The sequence below is a fragment of the Tachysurus vachellii genome, chromosome 20 (assembly GCF_030014155.1).
Source record: "Tachysurus vachellii isolate PV-2020 chromosome 20, HZAU_Pvac_v1, whole genome shotgun sequence".
NCBI classification, from domain to species: domain Eukaryota; kingdom Metazoa; phylum Chordata; class Actinopteri; order Siluriformes; family Bagridae; genus Tachysurus; species Tachysurus vachellii.
In genome coordinates, this window is record NC_083479.1 from 15,053,478 (window position 1) to 15,079,173 (window position 25,696).

The 25,696-nt window shown below is 37.0% G+C and overlaps 1 protein-coding gene across 1 annotated transcript in view; it reads left to right on the forward strand.

Annotated features, from left to right (window-relative positions):
• plppr1 (phospholipid phosphatase related 1) overlaps positions 1-25,696 on the forward strand; it is a 41,041-nt gene that overhangs the window by 3,804 nt on the left and 11,541 nt on the right. The window contains exons 2-3 of the mRNA XM_060896683.1: positions 11,445-11,533; positions 25,219-25,407. Of these exons, the coding sequence (XP_060752666.1) occupies positions 11,474-11,533; positions 25,219-25,407 (249 nt within the window). The 5' untranslated portion in view covers positions 11,445-11,473. The remainder of the gene's footprint in view (positions 1-11,444; positions 11,534-25,218; positions 25,408-25,696) is intronic.

The following is a 25,696-nucleotide window of genomic DNA, read 5'->3' on the forward strand; positions in this document are numbered from 1 at the left end:
CATTTGACCATATTTTTCAGAAATGTCAGTCATTCAGTATGAATTTGTTTACACAACTGTTTTATAAAAGCAATATTGTACCCAGAATCATGCAGATATACAGAATATTGGCATGGCTGTGATTAGCTGCAGTCTCGTGCTCATATTCAGTGTAAGTACACTCTTACTCATGCCGGATTGTTAAATTATACCCCAGGGCTGTTTTATATTCTTATTGGTCAGAAGGTTTTGATTAAATTCTATAGTAGTTCTGTCCATATTAATGCTTGGTCTAATACGTTATGGTTTCTATAGTAACAAAGTACTCAGGCAGACTTTCAGACAAAGTGGCAGACAGGCCACATGAATTAATGCATTAATGCACACATTAATTAAACATATTTTTACATACATGCATTGAAAGTTAGATCTGTCTGTCTGAATGTCTGCCTATTTGTCTGATATGGGAAACTTTAACAGAGAGAACAATGCAATTTAGTGAGGGAACAACTTTAAAACTGTTCCACAACATATAAATTAACTATAAATACTGTAGATCAAATATACACTCCGTCCAGGGTGTATCCTGCCTTGATGCCCGATGACGCCTGAGATAGGCACAGGCTCCCCGTGACCCGAGGTAGTTCGGATAATCGGTAGAAAATGAGTGAGAGAGTGAGATCAAATATACAACAATATTCTATAAATAAATAAATAAATGATGGGGTATAAGAGTAATAAAATCTAACAGTTTGTTCTGCTGTTAGAACTACAGTTGGGCAACAGTAACTTGGCTTCGGATTTGGACATATCATAGCACCGTGTCCTTGATTATTTTCCTATAAGACCTCGACTCGTACTGTTTTTTCCTTACATGTGGATGTTGCTAACCTAATGTGTGTTGCATGCTGCTGGGAACAGTAACAGGAACCTCTCGTCATTTCTACCTGTTTTTGGTTGTTAGAACTGGGAAATATTGAACCTGTCAAATACTTAATTATTTAGAAATTATTTGAGAAGTATAAGCAATAACGCTCTCCCAGACAGCTATTTAATACAGAATTTCCTTTACTAGATGATTAAGGGCACTCTGTAAGTCCAAGGTGTTTATCTGAGAGGAAATCTCTGACAGGATAGCAGAAATTGCTTGTTGTCAATAATGCTGCGTAAATTAGCTGGTCAATAAACGCGCATAATTCTCAGCTCTGAATTCTCAGCTCTGCAGTAGTAGACATTTCCTCTTAACTAGGTGTACAGTTATAGGTACAGTATATAATTTGTAGTCGCTTTCCACTTGGGTGTATTTAAATACAGTACAGTGTGAAACATACAGAATCTGTATCTGGGGATTAAAACCTAAGAAAATACACTCTTGAATACGTTTCTGTCTCAGTAGTCAGCTCAATTAGTGTTATTACATAACGTGGGATTTGTTTGTATGCTGTACAAGTGAATGGTTGTTGCTATCTTATGCATTTGAACACTACATTAGCACTAATCTATTGAACCATGGGAAATAATCTTCTGTTCAGGGATGTGGTTCAGGTTGGCCAAACAGGGAATTTTTTTTCAATTCCGGTTATTTTAATGGTCAGTGATGTGAAGGACTGTCCAACTCCACCTGTTTGAATGAATTAAGATAAACAGTGTTTGCTTTTTATTTTCTTTTTGGCTTTTCCATGCCTTTTGCCTGCAGCATGGGTGTTGTAAATCTTTAAAATTGAATTTATAAAATAATTATAACAACACTGAATTTTAAGAAAGTATGCATTAAAAATGCAGACGTGTATTAACCCGTATCAGATAGCTTTATAGTATCATAGTATTCATCTTGTTTTATAGTAGATTTCTTTGCTAAGTTTTGCTGTTAAATAGGTAACAGATCGAGATTTATTTTTCTATAGATAAAGACATTTAGGCATTTAGGACATTCTAAAGATTATATTAAAAAAAATATTTATACTTAAATAATAATTTACTATCAGTCTAATTTGAGTAACATGGTTGTACTTCTAGAGTGATTTCATCGGTCAGTGGCACAATATAGTTTTTTGTCCTCTTCTTATAATCTTCAGGATATTCAGATGTTCCAGTTTCCTGTTCAAAAATGTGAACATTCCAAATATTTCATAGGATGAATGTACATTTCTTTAAATAATCTGTAATGGTTGAGTCATAGGATGGTCATGATGGCTTAGTGCTACAGTTTAGCACATTTGCCTCACACCTCAATGGCTGGGGGTTTGAGTCCCACCTCCATCCAGCATCTGTGAGGTGTTCATGCTCTCCCTATGCTTTGAGGGTTTCCTCTGGGTACCTTGGTTTTCCCCACAAATCCATGCATTCATTGTAGGCTGATGGTCATCTCTAAATTTTCTGTAGCGTATGAATAGGATTGTGCCCTGTGGCAATTTGACATGCCTTCCCTAGTTCCCCCTCTCTTGTGCCATGAATCCCTTTAAGTAATCTCCAGGCTCCCTGCAAATGCGGCAGTATAGAAAATGGATGGATGGGCTGATTCATGGAAAATGATGTTTCAAGCATGAGGTTGTAAAAAAAAAGTGTTGATGGTGATAGATTTCGAAGTTGATGATTATATTTCAAGGCAAAGAGAAGTTGCAGGGGGTGGCATTAGCCAAGTGCTATTTTCAATGTAGTGTTTTTATTAATGTAGGTTTTATGTAACTGAAACCCGCAATAGACACTTTACACTATACCCACAATGTATTTTACCTTTCTTTCTATGCAATGCATTTACTTTACAAATGTAGTATTGGTGGGACACAACGGTGACAACGGTGCCCTGACATGGCTTTTGTTGTGTTGTGAGTGACGTACAGGAACCTCTGGAAGTACATGATTATGTAGAGTCTCTGTCGTAATAAAAACCCCAGCAGTATTGGAAATGTAATAAAGCAGGCAAATTCTAATGTTCCTTAGGTGTGAAGTCCAGTACAACATTGACTAGAAACCAGAAGATTAATGGATCCGAGTCAACACAATAGCAGGTTTTACATATCCACCGAGAAGCTGCTGTTCTATCTCACGCTCAGATTCTCTGAGGCAGTTAATGTAACACCTCAGTCAAGTTTTTAATTACCCGGCATTTGAACTGAATACGGGATGCTGCGTTTCCCTGCAGAACGGCTTTACCAGTCGTGCTCTGACTTCCCTGTGTGAGTCAGTAATGGATTTTCTCCTATTGTTAGATCGTGGTGAATGTAAATAGATATTGAAGTACAGAGGTCTTGAGGCATTTTATTTGTTTGCAGAGCTTGGCATTCACGCCAGCCAGAAAAGGTTTATACAAAATTCTCACATGCCCGAGTTACTTTTAAATGTGCCTTTATTTTGTAAACAGGTCAAATGGATATTCACAGCATTTCAGTGTATTTTTTCCAGATGTTCTGGACTAAAATTGTATTTGGTTTCTTAATAAAACATGATTATTATTTTCATTATTGCATTATTATTTTCTTAAACAGATTAGTACAGTTCCCTGCTCTTAACATCGCATAGCACACTCATAACTGTGCTGTGATTCCTCTGAATGTCAACATTACACTTGTACTTGGTCACACTTGGTTCAGGATAAAACATGTGTTTTATCTGGTGATGATATTATTAGTTTTCACAATACATGTGTACCATGAAAGCAGGGGAATGTTGTGGGACACAGAAGAGATGAGGTGCCTTATTTAGATCTGGCAAGAGACATCTCCAAAAATTAAGCTTTTTTTTTTTTTTTTTTTTTTTTTTTTTGCATTTTTACAGGCAAAAGTCAAGGTTGAAAAAAAAAACAATGCTGTTTCAAAAATTTTGTTAGCAATAAAAATTGTTAGGAGTTGTGTAAAAACGGACAGCTTGTTGATGTAATTTGACATAAGTGTTGTCCAGTCTGCTGCCTATAATAGATAAATAATATAAAAAAACAAACAAAAAGAACGGTTAGCCACATTGTACTCGCTGTGCATGTTTATAAGGATGTAATATGAACACAAATGCAACAAGTTTCATAGAATCAACACTTTGAAGATGTGCCAAGAATAAATATACTCAGGTTTGCCCGCAGCGAACGTGCCCAGTGTGAAAACCAGCTGAACCATTGAACTAATCTAACACAATCTGCACTTTATATGCAATACAAGTTTAATGTAAATAAGATGAGCATCATTAACAACTGCACAGGTGGACAAACAGCTATTAGGCCATCAGTTGTTCATTCATGGCTGTCTGACAGTTTTAGTCCTGAGACAACAGAAAGTAAAAAAAACTCTACTTTTCTTTGACATTCACAAACAAGTTACATTTGATGCACATGGTGCTTTTATTATTATTATTTTATTTTTTTAAACACTTTTTTAACATGTGAACATATAATGTGATCTGGCAGTTGGTAGGAAACTATTAATTACTATGACTGACTGTTATCAGTGTACAACTAAGAGATTCAATGTGCAGTTTCACTATCAAAGATCTTTTACATGAATTAATAAAGAAAAATATACAAATGAAATTGAAGGGTGATAGTGTATGTGAGCTTTGACAGAGATTTGTATATTTGAAGCTGGTCATATAAATTAGAACGGATTCGAACGGATGCTAGGCAACATTTCCAGAAACTGGGATGTGATGGGAAACAATGACAAAACTGAGCAAATAACAGTACGATGCAGCACAAAAATTGTTATATAACCCTATCTCGACACAGTTACCTCACATTTAAACACTTCATTGAGCAAAAATGAAGCCACCATCCAGACTCAAATAATGTCTAATAATCCAGACTCAAATAATCACCCCTTTCCAGGTATTCATCTACGTCAATTCCTTATGTTTCCTAGCATTCCATAGCTTAGCGTAGAAAGTACTTGTCATACTTTTGAATTAGTTACTGATTTTTAAGGACTGTGTAGAGCATGGCAGCTTTGACTCTCTTAGTTAGAAAGCTATCTCATCAAGTTTATGATTTTTCCAATCCTGATTTGGTCATCTTGATGTCATGCTTGGCAGAATAGACTGAGGTATTCAGTGTTATTACCCTTATAATAAGCTTATTACCTCAGCCATGACCTCACCATCTCTTATTGTATCAATATTCATTTAGCAAAGTGTCCTGCTTGACTAATTGGACTACTTTACTGGATCTTTTCCCAGCTGTTCCTATAGACAGCTTATGATCCTCAATGTCCATGATTGTGTGCTTACTGCTATCGCCTTACTCTGATGGCAGTAAGTAAACTTGCTGATTTGCTGGGTTTAGATTTAGCTGAGTCATGGCCAATCTCTCTGAAGAATACTTGATCAGAGATACACGATTCCTCTAGAGACAGGTGCAGAGATTAGATGGGTGACTTTACCTACTCGTGCTATACATTCAGCAATTCCTGTCTGTTCCTCTCTGGCTTACTCTCAAGCAACCACTGAAATCTTGGGGGAAGATTGAGTGGATAACTTTGAGTCAGTAACATCCTCTTGATTTGGAATTTCCACTCAGAAACTTGGTAAGATGTCCTCAGCCCTGAACCTGAAACTCTCAGCAGAACCCTACGGGCATCTGTGAATGTTTATCTTTTTACCACTACTGCAGTTTTGCTTGAGATCAGTAAAGTATCTGTTTAGAGTTTGTTTACAATGTGCTATTTTCTAAGTGCCTGCTTCATAAACTAATGGTAGCTTGCCAGCGTATCGGTAGAGAAACACAACACTCTTATGAAGGAGCGTTTTTCATGTACGCAATTTTTTTCCACCGTTTTGTAGCTCAAAAAAGTCAAGCACAAAAATGACATAAATTCAAGTTGGGGTTTGGGGAATGGGGTTTTAGAAATAAACTGAAACTGTTACTGTTTAGTGCAATTGTTATTAACTTTGTTGATTAAGGTGTTAATTTATATTTAACATCATTATTTAAAAAAATATATATTTATTTATTTATTTCCTATTTTACTTACTTATTGTTTAAAATGATTTATTTTGAAAAGTAGATTAAGAATGTCTGCATGGAATAATTTAAAACACAAGAAAAGTTAAAGGCATAAAAATGATGGCATAAAAATTCATAATTTGTGAAGACATATGAGATTCTTAGAAAAACAATTCCTCGGGGCTTTTCAGTGTCGTTAAGGGTTTATAGCTTTCGAACCCTCTCTGAAAATAACAGACTCTCTTACAGGGTTCCAAGTAAAAACCTTAAAGAATCTTAAAGGAGGCTTGAAGATGCTACACTTAATTATTTATTTTAAATATTATACTTTTCTGCATATAGTCTTTGTTTTTTATGTGAGGTTTGGTTAAGCATCAATAATCTCTAATGAGTTATTGAAATATTTATTGTATTGTCGTAGTGGACACTACAGAATAAGAGATTTATAACATGGGCACTTTCTGTCTTTTATTCAGTGGTAGATATAATTTATGTTCCCAAGATAGACTGCTTACATGAGGCCAGCTGTCTTCAAAGTTTCTTATGTGGGTCAAAATTGATTTCAGCAACACAAATTCTGGAGAAGGCAGGAACATAAATAAATCCGAAAATATCTAACAAGATTGGAAATAATTGAACATGATTTTCTAAAGAAAAATGGTGTTAAATATATAATAGTTCAGATATATCGAGATTTTATTGTAAACTGTGAGCATGCACTGGGAGAATGAAAGATGCTGTTTTTTCTCAACAAGAACACCAAGCCTTGCTAAATCTGTCCTGAACAGCTGCAGCTCCTTTTTCCCAACGGGCCAAATACAAAATAATCATGTTCCTGATCTAAATCCAGAATGCCAGCACACATTTTTATATCAAATGAATCATACTGTTTTCGGAACATGATGGTTTTAGACAGTTCATAAAATCTCAAGCAAGTTCTGGTGTGGTAAAGCTGAAAGAAAGTGTCATGGTGTGTGATTCAGTTAAGGTGATGAGAGAAGGTGATGAGAAGAAAATGTAAAGCGATCGTGGTGGCAGTAGGCATTATGTACGGTGAGTCATATCATATCATATCACAATTACGTTTACTCACCAGGTACATACTTTTATCTGAAGCGACTTCCAAGAGAACTGGAATGCATCATCAATGACCACATTTTATCAGACATTGCTTTCTATGTTTTCTGGGTATAATTAGACAGAGGAAGGTTGTGATGTACTGTGTAAAGAATAACACACAATAGGGCATGCTGTTCTGGGAAAACAATCACACAAATTTATTTATTTTTCTTACAGTAGCACACTTCTTATAGATCATATGCATATGCGCAACATCATACATGTATCATACATTGATTCTTTACTAATTTTATTTAGACAGTATTTGGCCAGTTGAATCTAGTCCACAATATAAAATGACTATCTAGAAAAAATACATAGTTATCTATTATCGTTTTGTTGAAAATCTTTTTATATGAATGATTGTTATTATTGCTTAATTATTTTTAAAACAGTTTGTCTACTCTGTGCCTGTTGAGGTGAAATGAATTAGAATTGTTATTTGTCCAGGATCACCTGAAGTTGTTTGAGTCATCAGGACGCATTTAAAAGTCACATTTCATTACGTAATGCTGCAGTTGTCACTGCTGTTTCATGGCTGTTTCACTGCTGTTACACATACAGTAGTGTGCAACCTGAGGTACTGCTGCCAAGCTGGCATTGTTGAGTCCTTTAGCAAAGCCCTTAACCCTCTCTACTCTAGTGCTGTATCATGGACCTCCACTTTCTCCTAAGCTGGTATAGGCTAAGAAAATAATTTCACATTGTTGTAATATATGTGTGCCAAATAAAGGCTTCTGAGACAGTTCTTCTGAGACAGTTCATAAATAACACTTGCAATTACAATTAAATATACAATCATGGGTATACAACCATGTTTATCAAGTCATTTCCTCATGATGCGGCACAAAACTAGCTTACCAAATTCAGAGCTCAATAATTCAACATCAAAATAAATATGAATGAAAACTGTATGTCATATGCATTAATCAACAAGACTGATGTGAAGGAAGTTGACCAAGAATCAACTTGTATCCAAAATCACTCCAGTGTATCTGCCATATTAAAAGTGACAGGTAATCAGTCATTTTCCTATTTTGGTCAAGTCGCTTCTGTTGTGATTTATGTAATAACATCTGGATCTGGTCCAGAATATCAAGATAGATCGTCCATTATACCTGAAGGGCCTCACCTTGTCACATCTCTGTAGTATGTCTATTTACCAAAGGGATTTGGCTGGCTTCTATTTGCAGTATACTCCCCTTTCCCAAACAGAAGGACTGATTCAATTTCCAGGCATCTGGGAATCAAGGCTATGCAATTACCAAGCAGAAGAGCTGACAAATGAGTGCTTGAACAAATCATTTTTAATGAAGTTGTTTTCATTTACTCTTTTACTTAAAACCGCTGCAGCAGCTTTCGCTTGCATTGTTGTGGAATCATGATGATTTAGTGTTTCCTTCTGCTTGAAGCACATATCCTGATTGATTATTGTGGGCAATTCAAAATACAAAAACTCTCTTATGCCTTATTTATTTGTCAGTCATTTCAATCCTTCATCTTTATAGATGCATTTTATGTTTGTTGTAATATATATCTATATAAATTGATCATCCTTGGCTAGGTTTCTGCTTGTTGTTGAGCTTCACAGCCTGATTGTTTATTATCTGTGCTTTGCTCTTTTAAAGGAAAACTGTTTAAATGGATGTGGACTAAAAGCCATGGAAGCCTAAACATCTTTTTGTTGTGTCTGAAATTGTGTTGCCAAGCTGATTATCTTTTTGTTGAGTCTTTTGTTTAGTTTTGAACTTTATTTTTTGCCTCATTAAAGTAAACTGAGTATGTGAAGCCTTTCATAGTAAATCACAGCTGATTTGTAGCATTTTGAATGTCATATTTGTTCTTGTCTTCATCTAAATTAAGAGTTGTATATAAGACCATGTCAGGTTTAGGAGATTTACTTTACTTGTCCAACTATAAGCCAGTCATGATTTGTGGTAGCTGAGCTACAACCAAACTAATTATTTAATATAATAATAGTTTGCCTACAAGCACCAAGCTAAAGCTACTTTGTTAAACTGAGGTAACATGACTGTGGCATACATTTACAGTACCAGACACCCTTATCCAGAGCAACTTACTTTTTTCTTTTAATACAAATGAGGGATAGGGGCCTTGCTCAGGGAACCAGCAGTGATAGCTAGAGGACCTGGGATTTGAACTCACAACCTTCTGATTGGTAGACCAACACCTTAACCACTAAGCTGCCACATCCAACATATCATTTGTCTTGTACAACATTGTAATGTAATTGTAAGGTAAAAATGTCAATTAGTTTGTACAGCGTATGATCATAACAGAGATTTTTAGACTTGGAAACTTCCAGTTACTTTTCTATCATGAAAAGAAAATCACAACAAAATACACAGGATTAACTGAAATACTCCTGGTTCAGGTAGTTTCTGGAAATATCTAGCTAGCTAGTAATGTTATAAGGCTACTGTAAATAGCATGCTCCATCAACAGAGCTTATCACATTCATTTGACAAGGTCTCAGCCTTCTACAATAATCAGAAACGCTGAACTTGTTTGCACATTGTGATTTGTTTAATAACCGATTATGTGATCAAAGAAAAGCTAGCAGTTTAGACCAAAAAAACTAGCTTCTTATAAGTTTACAGTACAAATGTTAGCATGTACTCTCATATTGAGTCTGACCTTTGTAAATCAACCTAAACATGTATTTTCTTTTCATTACTTCCATCTGCCTGTAGGGTTTAAAATAATGATTGATGTTAAATGAATTTTGTTGATAGGGGACTTTCTATTGAATTCTTTTCATTCAGTAGAAGTGAAATATGTTTTGTTATTTAGACGCTAGTTATGTTTTGGGTGCTTGTTGTTCCAACTGAAGCTGCAGCACTAAATAAATCCTCTCCATGAGACTAGTTGGTATTTAGTTTAGACAATAAACATATTGGCAGGTGGCAGGCACCCTCTAAGAGTTTCAAACGAATTCATGATCCTTTATTTACATTTATACACTGTGTTTCATTTAAATTAGCTACCAAAGGAACCTTGCAGGGTAGCACGGTGGCGCAGTGGGTAGCACTGCTGCTTTACAGCTTTAGGGTCCCTAGTGTAATCCTTAGCTTGGTGTACTGTCTTTTAAGTAATGTCATTTCCTATCTGAATGTGCAGCATGGAATCAGCAACACATAGATATTTAAATTCTCTTTTGGATGTCGCTGTAGCTTGAATTCTGTTAAAAAATAAGGTTTTTCCTCATACAGTGAATGTCAAGCTTGGTTGGATAGCTCCGTGCTTTAGTCAAATGGACGTAAGCCTGAGCAATTTTGATAAATTGTTGAACCACATAATGTAACATATTACATCACAATTAGATAAATACTTAGCTAGCTTTCACAAGAATAGTGAGGCTGTATGCTAGTTTAAATCATGGTGCGTTGTGTGGTTTCAAAAACCTAGCTTTTAGATAAGTATCTCTCCCTCAATAGGTGTCGGTTTATTGTGTTTGATGAAAATAGTGAAATGTATTATATATCATCTAATTATGTTAAAAAGTAATGCTCTTGTGGCATCAGAGTATCTAGTTTAGGCTGGTTGATGGTATTTGCATATAAGCCTTAATTTTTCTTTCAACTCTTGAAAACCAGGTTAACACTATAAATGCACTAAATCTGATCAGCAGCTCGTACTGATAAATGACTGTAATGGGGTGCATTTACTGTTTAGATTATTTTTTGTAAGGAACGCATTAGCATCATAATGGGAGTTAGTTAGCCTTACATACATTTTAGGGTGGTTCATCCAAGTTATCTTCTTGATTAATAATATTCAAATATCATTCAAAGATTTATACAGATGTGTAAGTACCTGTTCGGGCACATCGCATTACACAATGTTATTGCATATTGGAAAAGTAAAAAAACAATGCTTACTTAGTATATTTTGTTCTACTGTGTCTCCCAACTTTGCAGTGTGTCAGATTGATATGAGGGTTTATAGAAGGGGCGATGGGGTCTCTCTCTCTCTCTCTGTCTGTCTCTCTCTCTCTCTCTCTCTCTCTCTCTCTGTCTGTCTGTCTCTCTCTCTCTCTCTCTCTCTCTCTCTCTTTATATATATATATAAAGCCTATGATGTGTGTTAACTTTTTCACCTCTTAATGAATTTATCATTAAAATCAGATAACAATCTATACCTGTATTACCGTTTCTGTTAGCTAGTAAAGAGTTGGTCTTGGAAAATCCCATTAAACATGAATTGATTTTTCTTTACTATTTGTAGCCATTAATTAAATGGTGTTTCTTGTTGACGAATTCCTTCGGTCATTTCTCCCTCCATTCATCATTCTCTTCTGTCTCTTGACATTTTGTGGAATATCAATTATTGTGTAAAGATCTTGTTATAGTTTTATCTGGATTGTGCATTAATTTGACACGTTTTCTCTTCTGTCTTTTAGACCATCATTGACGTGACCGTGTTGGGAAAATGGCCTCGGACAACATACAGCGGAGTTACTCCATCATACCGTGCTTCATATTTGTGGAGGTGAGTTTTTGTGTGTTGGTATTTGGAAAGTATTACATGACACTGATGGGCTTGTTTTTTCAGTTGTTTATTTGCATCCTCAGTTGTGATTCAGGGCATGCAACCCATTTTTATACCCTACACGGTAAAAACTGGATTTTTCCCCGCTTTTGTATAATCCTGACATGGATGACTGTGCTGGTTGGGTGTTTAATTAAAATGTGTGTTGAATCCCCTTGATCGCTGAGGACAGTCAACACTTCAAAGCTGCCTTTGCATCAAGAGACTTGCTCTGCATATCACTTCTAGTGGGTTTTGTATGCCTGAGAACTCAAAGCTGTACAATGCTGATACAGTGCCAATGCTGTTATTGCTTAGACCCATGCAAGGTCATGTTTAGCTCCCTCTGTGAACAAGTTGCATGGATTGCCTTTGCCAGTCCTTTGGACGGCTTTACACACCAACACACGAAGACACCATTGTCCTTTTTCTGACATTTCATTTTATCATTGTTGGTCTCAGATTTTAGCCACCTAAATAACTCCCCAGCTGTCAGACTCTATTGATTTCTGTCTCTCTTATCACCCTGGAGGAAAGCTGAGCTGCTTGACATTCGTAGTCTTGCCAAGCCATCCTAGTGCCAGGAAAACAAATTGAGGTACTGTGTATATGTGTGATACCAGCATCGGTGCTTTATTTGTGTCCCAATGATATACATTTAAAAATGTATGTAAAGGAAGAAATATTGAAAACATACACTAAATTGACAAATGTGTATTGATACCTCACTATTAAACTTATATGTATGTGCTGGTTGAACATCCCATTCCAAATTTAAATCTCCTTCTCACCGCTGGAACGGAAATAGGGATTTGTGCTTATTCAGCCAAAAGATAAGTGAGATTAGGCAAGAAGGTCTGTTGAGTGGTTTGTGTTCCAGTTTATCCCAAAGGTGTTCAGTGGGATTGAGGTTAGGGCTCTGTGGAGGACACTTAAATTCTTCTACACAATACTTTGGAAAATCATGTCTTCATGGAGTTCCCTTTGTACACCAGCGCAGTGTCATTCTGGAACAGGTGTGGGTCGATTAATTCCACTGATGGTTGGTCTTATTATTAATGTTATAGATTTTATTTAACATGAGTCATCTTTTATCGTTTATGGAAAATGCACATTTCAGTGTCCAACAGCATTCACTTAATCCTGTTATCTGGACACCTTCACCCCCTTGAAATATTTGGAACATTCTGTGAGTCACATGTTAAAAAGGAAGGAATTTCCTGAGGATCATAAGAATAAAAGTACAATTATGTTACCTACATCATAGATTGAATGTAAATGTTTAATATATAAAATACATTTGAGGTAGGTTATTAAAACATTGTCCTCATGTCACTAAAATAGCCAGATTTTATGTATTTGTTACTATATGTGTTCTGCCAGGTAATCTTTAAAAATGGACATATTTTTGCATGAGATTTGGTTAAATTATGTTTTTATTTTTATTTTTCTCAAAACAATAAAAACTGAACATTTTTAAGTTACAAGGGTTGTCTCATTGGGGAAGTAACTAACACACCGATTTGTCTTGTTGACGTGCTGCTAACTCTGTGAAAGCTAGAGTTGTGTTTTGATATCACAGACTCTGACAAAACTGTTGTGCTTTTCTTCATCCACGCGTCTTCATCCGTTTGTACTATTCCCCAAGCTGCCTGCATGCAAAATCTCTGAAAGCATAACAGGAGATGATGTCGTAGCTATCACTGACAAAAACAAAAATATTACTGTCCTGTGCAGTTGGTTAGTGTTTTGTGTTGAATGCAGAAAAAAAAACATGCTTATATGGCTTAAAGATACGCAAAATATGTTATTCTGAATTTGTTAATGACGTCACTGCAGTTATCATTGTTATTTTCTTTGTTTTTTCAATAAGGTTAATTGGTAATTCTACCTGATAGACATAAAATACCCTCACTGCTCATCATAACTAGACCTGGGAATGTGTTGAGGTTAAATCCGTGTATCAAGACAAAGAAATGAAATAAAAAATTATATTAGATAAAAATAGTAACAATAAATATAGAAATAGAATTAGCTATATGCAAAGTGAAAAACAATATTTAGAAAAAAAAGGAAATAAAATATATAGATTGCTGTCAGAACTGTATGACTGTTGTAAATAAAGTACAGATGTGTGCAGTTGTGTTATTTATTGTGCGTATTTCATGAATGAGCAGGTGTGTGTGTTCACCCGTGGTTGTTGGGTGTATATTTGGATTGTGTTCAATTTGAGATGAAGAAGAGGAATTTGTAAAGTGGTATAAAGTGTAGGGTTTACATAACAGTTATGACTATAAGAGATGGGTCTGGCTTTGAAAACATGCTTGGCGCTTCAGCCCTCAGCCGGTCGTGACAAAGTCAGGTGTTCTGTGCTGGCATGTCCATTGCCAAAAAGTTGTGACGTACAACCCTCCATTTAGCACTGAATCATTAACAAAGCAAGGATGTACCTCATGTGGTATTGCAGTTTAGGTTTCTAATGTGTGTTCCAGTACTACAAATAAAAATCGAGGTCATAAATACTATGTCAGATATTACACTTACATTTTAATTTGTATGTCTCGGAATCATCCTCCTGATGAAATGGCCTCCTCACTGAAGCCTGAGCAATATGGTGACATATGTTCGTTCCATTCCCCTCTTGAGATCCACTGAGCCGGAGTTGGAGGCTGTCCATTTTCATTAGTTGGTCTTCCGACACTCATTCTCTAGTCAAAGGCTAACATGAGAGGAGCATGGCAGTTTATTTGCATTCGTCAGGTTTTTAATCGGACACGGTTTGCATGTTATTTATTTCATTGTAATGAGTAGCATTAGTTCAGTGGATTAGTGCTCTATTGACAGAGTTCACTCCTAGAGCTTAGTTTGGACATTGTGAATGCTGAGCTAGTGCTTGAGCAATTCTAGTTGAAGTGTCTTGCCTTAGATCACTGCTGCATGTGTGTGTGCAAGGGATTTTATTCCCTTATTACCCGAGAGGGTACTACATGACACCGCTACCCACATCCCTGGCTTTTCAGCCATGACTTTTAAAAGAGCATCATCGACTAAACAGCAGATTTCTATAAATATATGTAAAAAAAAAAGTAAAATAAAAAAATAAAAAATACATGCAGCAAAATTCTGACTGCTCTTGCCAGCATTTACAGCCACTGTCACCAGCCTACCTGAGCCATCTGTTATTGCTTGCCTTTCAGACAGCTTGGACTGCAGCAGAACTGTAGCACAAAACACTGTCAGATTTTTTAATGGGGAGCATATTCCATTACTACCCCTTGCTATTTACTCTCTAGGCTCACTGTCACCATTTGAAGGCATCTTTATCAGCAAAAAAAACTTTTACACCATTGCGGTGCTTAATGCTTAATAATTATGCTTTGTCAGATGATGTTTCCATTACAGCTCAGACATAACAGGTTTAAAAATGTGCGTGTTGTTGATATGATAAGTAGACATTTATTTACCATAGTCCGTTCAGTCATAACATTTAACAGCACCTGCCTAATATTGTGTAGGTCCCACTTGTGTCACCAAAACATGACCTGTATCTGGCACCAAAACCTATGCAGCAGATCCTTTAAGTTGTGAGGTTGATCCTAGTTTTTTGTCCCACAGATGCGTGATTAGATTGAGATCTAGGAAATTTTGAGGCCAAGTCAATATAATAACCATCATAAACCTTTTTTTTTTTTTTTTTTACATTTTTTTAGCATTTTGTGCTACAGTAGCTTCTCTGTAGTATCGGAACTTTGTGGAGGACCTGGAGCACCTTATGCTCTTATGCACCTTATAATTACTAGCAAACTGCTGTGGTGTTTATTTGAAGATACACTTCTGGATGTAGTGGTCTGGGAAAAATATCAGTAGTAACTAAGCTATATAAGCTGTGAGCTATAACTCACCAATTTAATGGTGTGTATTCTTTTCATACTAGCTGATCTTTGTCTGTATTTCTTCCCCTTACTTATCAGAAGAGTCATCTGAGATTGAACGTAAATCTGAATGTCAGAAATAAAACTTGCTCAGGGTCGGTTGTGATTAAATATTGTTTGCATTCTAGAATAGCATTGGGAAAAGGACTTTATTAAGATAATCTAAATAAAAGCTTAATACAGTTAATAGCATATATGTTTGTCCAAATGGTTTTCATCATTGTTTGTATTATTTTCTTTATTTTTATTTTTATTTAGCTTATTCTTTATTTTACAGTTGTTTTTGATGTGTAGGTTTTTTTAATGCTACCTGTATGTAATTGCTTCATCAGGGTTTATTAATAAAGGTTTGTCTCTTATCATCTCATTTCATGAATAAAGCTGGTTTATCTGGAGTTTATCCTCTTCGCTACTTTACGCGCATTATGTTTTATTTTGAATGACACATACATACCCCTACTTACTGTACAGTAGTTGAATAGCTGTAGTGAGTTGACTGATGGCGTAGTGTATAGAGGCCCTGTTCAGCAAACCCTAATGGCCGTGTTTCAGTATACTCCGTGGTGTTGGACTGACAGCTGATGTATCACTGTGCCTGGTGTTACAAACGATGTATTTTCTAGTGAATCCCATGATTGTGTGGTACTGTAAAATTATTCACAGCTTCTTTTGTAATTCTCTATGTTGTATTTTGAAAAATAAAACTAAAACAAAGCCTTACAGAAAGAGAATATCTTGTACAGTATATCTGTATCCTGTAGACTGAAGAGAATGAACAAGTAAACTGAGATATTTGCAGGTGAGCAAATAACTGTCTGTGCAGAGACCTGTTTGGGTTTCCTCCCATATCTTAACACCATGCCAGTAGATCAACTGGGTACTCCAAATTACTCCCTGGGCATGTGTGTGTCTGTGTGTGTGTGTGTGTGTGTGTGTGTGTGTGTGTGTGTGTGTGTGTGTGTGTGTGTATGTGTGTGCGTGTCTGTGTGTGTGTGGTGTCCTATGACTATACATTTACATTTACATTTGGCAGACGCCTTTATCCAGAGCGACGTACAGAAGTGCTCAAGTATCCAAGATGTTACTGCCTCACATCCCAGTGAATGATGAAGATGAATGAAGAAGAGAGAACATTATTAATATAACAGGTTTTAAGAAGGCTAGACTAGTGTTCCAAAAACAACATTTCCACAATGTTTTAAAGATATTTTTCTATAATAATAGTTTGCTTAACAATGCTATTAGAACGTTGTTCACAGAACATTTACAGTTAGACTTTATGTAATCATTATGGTTTGTATTTTTCCCCTATTTTGTCCTTAATGTGTTTGTAGCCATTTCCCTTCATGGTTAGACCCGTTTGGTGATGGGATTTGGTTGGTTTGGTTTGTTTGGTTTGGTTGGTTTACTTCTGCTTCCTCTGAGGCAAATAAAATCAACTACTGCTTTATTTCCAACTGCTGCTTCACTAATGCTGCATCACACAGCAGCAAAACAAACAAGGAGGAAAGTGTAGACAGCCCTTTTTCAGATACATGAGCATACAGACACTCAGGATTGGCTAGTCTTTCTGTGATTGACAGGAGAGAGAATATGCTATCCATTTCTCCCAGTCAGTAAAGCCAATTGTGCTATTTTGGGTACCTGACCATGATTGGTTATGGCATTGTCAAGCTTCAATATAAAGTCATGAATTCTGGATAATCGGCTAAACGCTTTTGTCAAATTACTTGGAAAGTACTGCAGCATTAGTGTTAACATTTTTACAACTAAGAGCGTTAACATTGCAGGTAAAATCCCCAGAAAGCATGACGCTGAATCAAAAGTGTGACTGGGAATTGACTTAACAAAAGAAGAAACCAGCAAATGATTGTAGTCACTGTCAAGGTGGCTTATAATAAAAAAGACAACACAACGAGTGTTTCTGACTTCCTGTCAGCGTTGTTTATCCGCTAGCCTCAAGCAAGAAGCTAGTGAAGTTACTGCTGTTGTCAAATACACAGATATGAACACTTGAATATCCCCAAAGCAAGTTTACATTTCATTTAATATGTATTAGTTTTAAATATTTACTGCTTCATCTTTAGTAACAGCTGAACCCTGGACTGTGAACTCTAGAAATGTGCTGCTTTTCTAATATAATCTATTTAGATTCCAAATAAAAATTATCTTTTGGTCTTATTGAATTTATTGATAATTAATTTCAAGTGGAACCTGAGAGTCTTTGTGAGTCTCTGTGTATGAGTAAACTCCAAAGAGTTTGATAACATACCATACGTGTCTCATTTTATACAGTGTTACCTCGGTAGGCCTGATCCTGTCTTCACTTCAACAGCAGGCATGTTTTTTCTTCAAGATGTGTGAATCGTGTGCTTGTGCTCACTGCTACATCTCTCTTCTGAGCTTGTTACAGTTGAGTTGTCTGCCCCAGAACAGCTGCGCTCCAGTGCGCCGAGTGAATTATTTATCTCTGAACCTACATCCAGCCCCACATAGCCCTGAGCTGTGCTCTTAACTCGCTAAAGTCGTTATACAGATGTGACTGGTGTGTACCAAAAACACCGACATGGAGAGAAATGGACAAATTGATTTGTGTTTATGGATTTAAGGATTTAATGTGCATTAGAAGGTAATTTTTAGATGCGGACATTGCGGTTAATGCTAAACTAGGCTTTAACTGATAATATGCTCTGATGCTTTGTCATGAAATGTTTATTTACATACATATTTCAGTCATCTATGTCTAGCTCTTGTGCTCTGTCAATTATTCTTTTTCAGCCGCCCAAATGTCTGTTTTTAGTCAAGTACTGACCCCTAGTGGATGAAAATATTTGCGCTCTCTCTCTCTCTCTCTCTCTCTCTCTCTCTCTCTCTGTGTCTCTCTCTCTCACACACACACTCACTCACACACACACACACACACACACACTCTCTCTCTCTCTCTCTCTCACACACACACACACTCTCTCTCTCTCTCTCTCTCTCTCTCTCTGTGTCTCTCTCTCTCACACACACACACACACACACACACACACACACACACACACACACTCTCTCTCTCTCACACACACACACACACACACACACACACACTCTCTCTCTCTCTCTCTCTCTCTCTCTCTCTCTCTCTCTCTCTCTCTCACACACACACACACACACACACACACATACGCATCACATTTTATTGGCAAATCAGGCTCTGGATGCATATAATTCTCTGCTATAAATCTGCCTGTGTAAAACACCATCCCTGTTTTCATTCCACACCATCTGCTGGTTGTAACTTGTATACAGCAAGATTATGAGATAGCAACACTGAGAATTGCAGGAGCTGTGATAAACAATTATTACTAACAAATGTTTTTGAAATTAATTAGTATACACAATAGTATTAAGCAATCTATATATTTTTATGTGTGGGTTAAGCAGGTTAAGTGCAATGAGACGTGCTGTTATAGGACAGAATGACTCAGCAGGATGCAAAGCGCAAAAAGTTTCTGCTATTACCCTGAGGTTGATTATTTTATATAACAGCACATCCTGAAGTTGTTTATTCCTTTTAAGCAACTACATTTTCTTAACATTTATTAACCCTTTTTTTATTACCAGAACATAGACGAAATCGACTTATCGGGCCTTTAAAATTAGTATTAACAAGGGAATTATTAATTTAGTGCCCAGAGTCAGGAAATTCGTAGGTGAAGGTAACATCTTTAAATCTGAGCACAAACACTTTTGGAATCCATGTTTTTTTTTTTTTGTTTTTTTTTTTTCACTTTTCTATAAGTGGATACCTCTAGTAGGCTAATTAAAAGTACGTAAAATACCTAAGAAAAACAACTGATTTCTTATTCTCTGAGTATCTAATTTTATATAAGCCATTAACCCCCACTGGCATGGCAGAGAAATTCGATGCTGAATATAGACACCACAAAACATGTGGTGTTTCCCCTGAGAAAAAGACCATCATTTTTAATCATTTGAACTGTCAAATAATAAACACCTTCTGACCAATTAAACTCAAGAATTCAACAGTGCTGGTGCATAACTAACATTTTATAGACATGGATCTGCACTCAGCTCCACAGATGCTGGAAATTCAGGCACATAATATAAGGTTTGCTGTCTGGTCACATGACATAGGACAGGATTTAAAAACACCTCCAGGCAACAGACAAACATCAGCTCTCCATCTGCAGTTTTGCTTGAGGTATACATAATATTTCACGTGCTTCATTTCAGAGGAGTTTTAATATATGACCTTGCTTACATGTGGTCGTTTTATGTGTCTTGCATTTCAATTGTATTGTCAAAAGATTTTTAACCACACCCAACTACGCTTGTATTGAAAGGTCTCACTTAGGAAGCTGGTTTGAAATCAGATTTGATCTATTGGTAGTAAAACTCAAATTGACTATTAACACACAACCACAGCTTCCGGGGCTCTTCCTTGTTTTCAGCTATTGTTAGTGTAACAGGTGATATAATATGTATACTGCATAAATGTTACTGTCTTCCATTTATTCATTGTTTAAAAGGCTGCCAAGTTCAATTTACTGATGCTGTAAGTCCAAAGGTTAGTGATTACCTGACCATCACAACCATATGTGGCTCTTCACCAAACTCTTGCTACAAATGAAGAAGCACACAATTGTATATGATGTCTTTCTATACTGTAACTTAGCGTTCCCTTTATGCTCCATCCATCCATCCATCCATCCATCCATCCATCCTTTCAACCATCCATTTATCTCTTCATTCATCTATCCCTTCATTCATCTATCCAGCCAGCCATCCATCATTACTTCCATTTATCCCTTCATACATTTATTCCAATATTCATTTATCTTTTCATCTCATATCCGTCTATTCCTTCATCTATCCATCCATCCATCCATCCATCCATCCCACCATCCATCCATTCTCCATTTTCCTTCCCTTCCGTCAGTTCTGTGGCAGGTGGTTGGGACACCAGTTCATCCTGTTGATAAATAGCTGTACTTTTTTTATCATGTGTTATGCTTGTGAAAGTGGCTTGTCGTGTGTAGCTTATAGACTGTTGCATTTACACCTCCTTTTTTCCGCTTTTTAGAGTTTTGTGAATAGTCACATTTAAATCTGCATTTGTATTTGATCAGACTGATTCATATGAAATAACGTCTATTACGCAAAACCAACATTTGTGTATTGTAACCTGGTTTACTGTGTCTCATGTGAGCATCCACTTTGCTGTGTTATCTGAGTGCTGCGCAACCCCCAGGCTTTAAGGAAGCTGTCTCTGTGTGTCTAATGGACCGCTGCTTATTCATGGATGGCTGCTTTTAGCATTTTAGAAAGGTTCAACAATAATTGCAAGATGGTGCAAGACTCCAGTGATAAACCTGTCCCAATTGGGATTAATGATGTAGAATTACTGTATTAAACTAAATATGTTCGCCCAAATTGTGAAAAATATACCTATATTTTTTTTATGAGCCTTGGCTTTGAATGTTTAGAGCTTACGTTATCTGCCTGAATCATTGCCATGAGCTTGCTAATCTAACCTGGCTCTTTTCCTTGCTATTATTACATCAACATGTTAGTAAGTCATTTGGTTTGTATTTTGGGGTTTGTTGGCAATTTACAAATCTATCAGCTTCTCAGAGGCGGGGCTTTGAATGTGTGATCATTTATAGGGGGTTTACAAGGCGTTAACAGATCAATACAATGTTTTTAGTGTTCAACAAGTAATCACTAAAGCCCTATTTCTAGCTCTTGATATTTTTTGTTATGCATCATACCCCTTATAGCTCTCAATCAATAAGAATGCATTTTCTGAAAGAGTGCAAAGAAAGACTTTTGAAAAAGTACTTTTTTTTAAAACAGTGATTTAATTTTGTTGAGAAACATTTGTTCATGTATATTGTGTTGTTCTCCAGTATTGCAGAGCAGTTTTGATGAACAGCAAAATGCTCTGCGTAGCACTTTTTACCTCCTCATCCTCCAGTTTGCATTGTCGACAAGGTGTGGAAATCGTGTTCTGGCCATCACCTAGACAAATGAGTGAACGCTTCGCTGGCAAGCGATTTCATCAGCCATGCTTCGACACACACATTGTCTCTGATGAGAATGCTGAAAGTGATCAGCACTTTTTGGTTTCTGCTGTAGAAATCCAGCACTGTTTGTAACATTGTATGAAACTCACTGGTTCTACTCAGAACCCTGTACAGGTTAATGTAAAAAATGTGAACTCCTTTTATGGCAGATGATTTAAAAATGAGTCATTAGTGCATTTGGCTTAGAAGACTTGCACCAAATAAAATCTGTTATTCATACTCGAACATTTCCTTCAGTTGGAGTATCAGGGTTATAAGCATTATATAAATAAGATTTAAATCCGATCGCTCAAGAGGTCACTTTGGGAGGTCTGACTCTCATTTTAGCCAAACAATATTGGCTTGAACAGTTAACTATCCATTTTCTGTACCAGTTATCCTACACAGGGTCATAGGGATTCCTTAGTCTATCTCGGGGCCCTCAGGGTATAAGGTAGGGACAGAGTGCCAAACCATAACAGAGCACAATCACACACACTTACACACTACTGAAAATGTAGAGATAACAATCAGCCAATAATGCTTGTCGCTCGATTATGGGAGGAAACCAGAGTACCCAGAGGAAACACCAGGTGCTTGCAGAGTGATGAGAATTACAACCTCGCTCCTGGAAGTGAAATGCAAACATGCTAATCACTACGTCACTGTTTCCCGCCGTTTTTTTATGCCTCTGCCACTAGGTGGTGTTTTCTGGTTGTCTGTAATCAGTAAGTTCTCACTCACCTACTCATCTTCTAGCGCTTATCCGAACTATCTCGGGTCACGGGGAGCCTGTGCCTATCTCAGGCGTCATCGGGCATCAAGGCAGGATACACCCTGGACGGAGTGCCAACCCATCGCAGGGCACACACACACACTCTCATTCACTCACACAATCACACACTACGGACAATTTTCCAGAGATGCCAATCAACCTACCATGCATGTCCTTGGACTGGGGGAGGAAACCGGAGTACCTGGAGGAAACCCCCAAGGCACAGGGAGAACATGCAAACTCCACACACACAAGGTGGAGGCGGGAATCGAACCCTGACCCTGGAGGTGTGAGGTGAACGTGCTAACCACTAAGCCACCGTGCCCCCCTAATCAGTAAGTTATATTTTGGAATTCAGGTCCAGATTTTCACACAATTATAGACAAAAAAAAAAAGGAACAAAAAATACATATGAACCAGGAAACATATTATTTAATATATAATTTCTACTGATCCTGTGCTCGTATGGCCTGTGGAAAGATATTCTTACTCATTCTCTCTGAGTAGGCCTTCAGGGAACAAGTCCATTATCCTGATTGCTGGCGTTTTTTACTATCTTCTTGGCCTTAGTCCAGCAATGATTGCTGTACATTTATCTACAGGTATGAACTGATCCAAATACGTTGAATCAGGGTGATCACACCGGGGTCAGATGCCTGAAATAGTTTTTCTTCAGTAGCTTCAAAGTCTGTTTTGGGGCTGTTTGAGGCAAACAAACTTGTGAGAAAAACTACGTGACTTGGTGGTGGAGGCATCATTGTTGAAACTGTAGGAATTGGAAAAGTAAGATAAATCTGATGGTAGAGATACAGCATTACAGTCAGAGGTTTCTGAACCAGGATTATATAAGGAAAAGTGATGATGAGGTACAAACCAATCCCTAACTGAAAGAAGGATTCAGTCCTTTAACTGGGCTCTGTGAGTTATCTCTTGAATGTTGGATGTGCTCTTTGGACTTGTGTTCCAGTGGTCAGCTTTTACTGATGCAGGAAATTTATAAAAATAAATAAATATCGGTATTGAGCAAGGGTGCAAAGAAAACCTATGAATTTTATAAACTGGGCTTTTACAAAGATGTTTAATTATGAGGGGACATATTCGAAGAAGGAGAATTGAGTTACAGCTTTGCAATGATTTGGATATATATATATTTTTTTTACAAAGCATGCCCAAAGGTACAGCGTTGAGGTGAAGCATGTTGAGTTTGAACACGGCTACTGTACAAAGCAAATGAACATCCTTGGTTATGTAAAATTCAATAAGACGTTTTGTGAGCCTTGAACCTCCTAATTGTATATAAATCTAATAATAAAGCATGAAATCTGCGTCCCGGGTTACTACAAGACTTTGTCATGAATGAGTTTAGTAAGTACAACCTTGAATATTCTCAAATGTAGCTAGTCTTTTCTTTTGAAAGATTACACTAAAACAAATATAATATTAATCAACCTAGTTCTAACTATTTCTATTATAATTTTAAACTTGAAGGGCATCCTGCCTAAAACCTGTGCCAAATCTTATATGCGGACCACGCATATCTAAATTAAATTTAGATATCTAAATTTAATTTGCTCTAAAAACTTGCTCAGATGCTATTTTTTGGTAGATTTGCTTTTTAAGGACGTCATTGAAACACTAATTGGAAGAATGCGATGTAAATAAGTACGACCGTGATGCAGATGCGCTTCAACAAAGCATCAGACACCAGCTGCCTTTAGGAAAGCATTACAACTCCGGTGTTAATTTCTCTAGTCACACAACTGATGTTCTGGACACAGAGGAAGCCAGATGCTGCACCAGAAATAATCCAAGAGAGTAAAAATGGGAAAGTCTGTCTGAAAGTCACTTTTCTAATTGAAAAAATGCAGTTTAGTTATTTACTATACTTTATTTTTTTTGTTCTAGTAGACAGGAAACCTTTTTTTTATTTGTACATTTGTATTTTTGCCCATATAAATGCATGCGCCTGCCCGAATGCAGCACCTCCGGATGAATATGACCTTATTAATGGTGCTTGCAAAATTACTATTGTGCCGGACAAAACTTCGGCGCGTAACCTGTCCCGCAGCTTTTGTCCTAGACCCATGAATGACATGTCAAATCGACCGCCTCATTTCGCGATCCGAGTACCGGTACTTCCGGTACCAGGTCTCAAAGTGGCCTTTTTTCCCATAGACTCCCATTATAAACTTTGGAGGTTTATAACTCGGCAAGCTTTCGAACTATCTACACCAAACTTGGACAGGTTCAACAAACTTTTAAATTGGTGTACCGACTGGCCTTCCGGTTGTGCCGCAGCCCCGCCCCAAATATATGCAAAATCAAAAAACTTTTTACAACATGGACATGTGACATATCAAAACACTCAGAACAATGAGGGGAACTTCCTCACGTGTATTTTGATGACGTCACGTGATACGTGAAAATAAAAAATTAGCACAACGTGTACATGTGACATGTCAAGACACTCAGCACAATACAATAGAGTATTCAGATGACGTCACATGCTCGTCTCGACTAACCTCCACGTTAGCAAGCACCATTCACATTTTCTTCAGGAAATGTACGTTCTAGTTTTATTTTTTATTCTTTATGTGCCTTTTTATACAGTGACCTTATTTACTAGCATACAGACGGAGGTTTTATGTAACGCTTCAGATTATGTTTGAAAAGCTGAGAAAGAGGAAAGGAAGCAGGATAAAACAAGCAAAAAATGTTCTGCAGCAATCGTGACAATGAAAAAACAAAGCAGATGCTTTAATAAAATCTGACAGATTACTGCTAATGAGACTAAGTGAAATCCAGCTGATTTAATATGATGGTATGAAGGTAATGGATATGTCTGGCGCTGTCTTTTCTCTGCAGCTGGTCATCATGGCAGGCACGGTGCTGCTGGCCTACTACTTTGAGTGCACCGATATATTCAGCATCCACATCCAGGGCTTCTTCTGCAACGACGCTGAGCTGATGAAGCCCTACCCTGGAGTGGAAGAGAACAGCTTCATCCCTCCACTCATCCTCTACTGCGTGGTGGCTGCAGCTCCCACCACTATCGTGAGTAAAATCCTTCTGTTTAGACTACGAGTTGAATTACACATTAGTATCATGAATTTAAAAGGAAAAGTGAGTCGGAAACATTTGTAAGGTTTCCTATATGCGCTACAGGATTTCATCACAAGAGGGAGCTCGATGAACAGTATTTGCAGACGTGAGCACGATGAATTCAGCTCTGTCTGGTGAAGTTGAATTGAAGGGCGAGTTAAACTTTTCATTTCTTTGTACATCAATCTGAACCTCAATAACGTGAAATTAAATCTCTTGGCTAGTCATCGGACAGTGACAA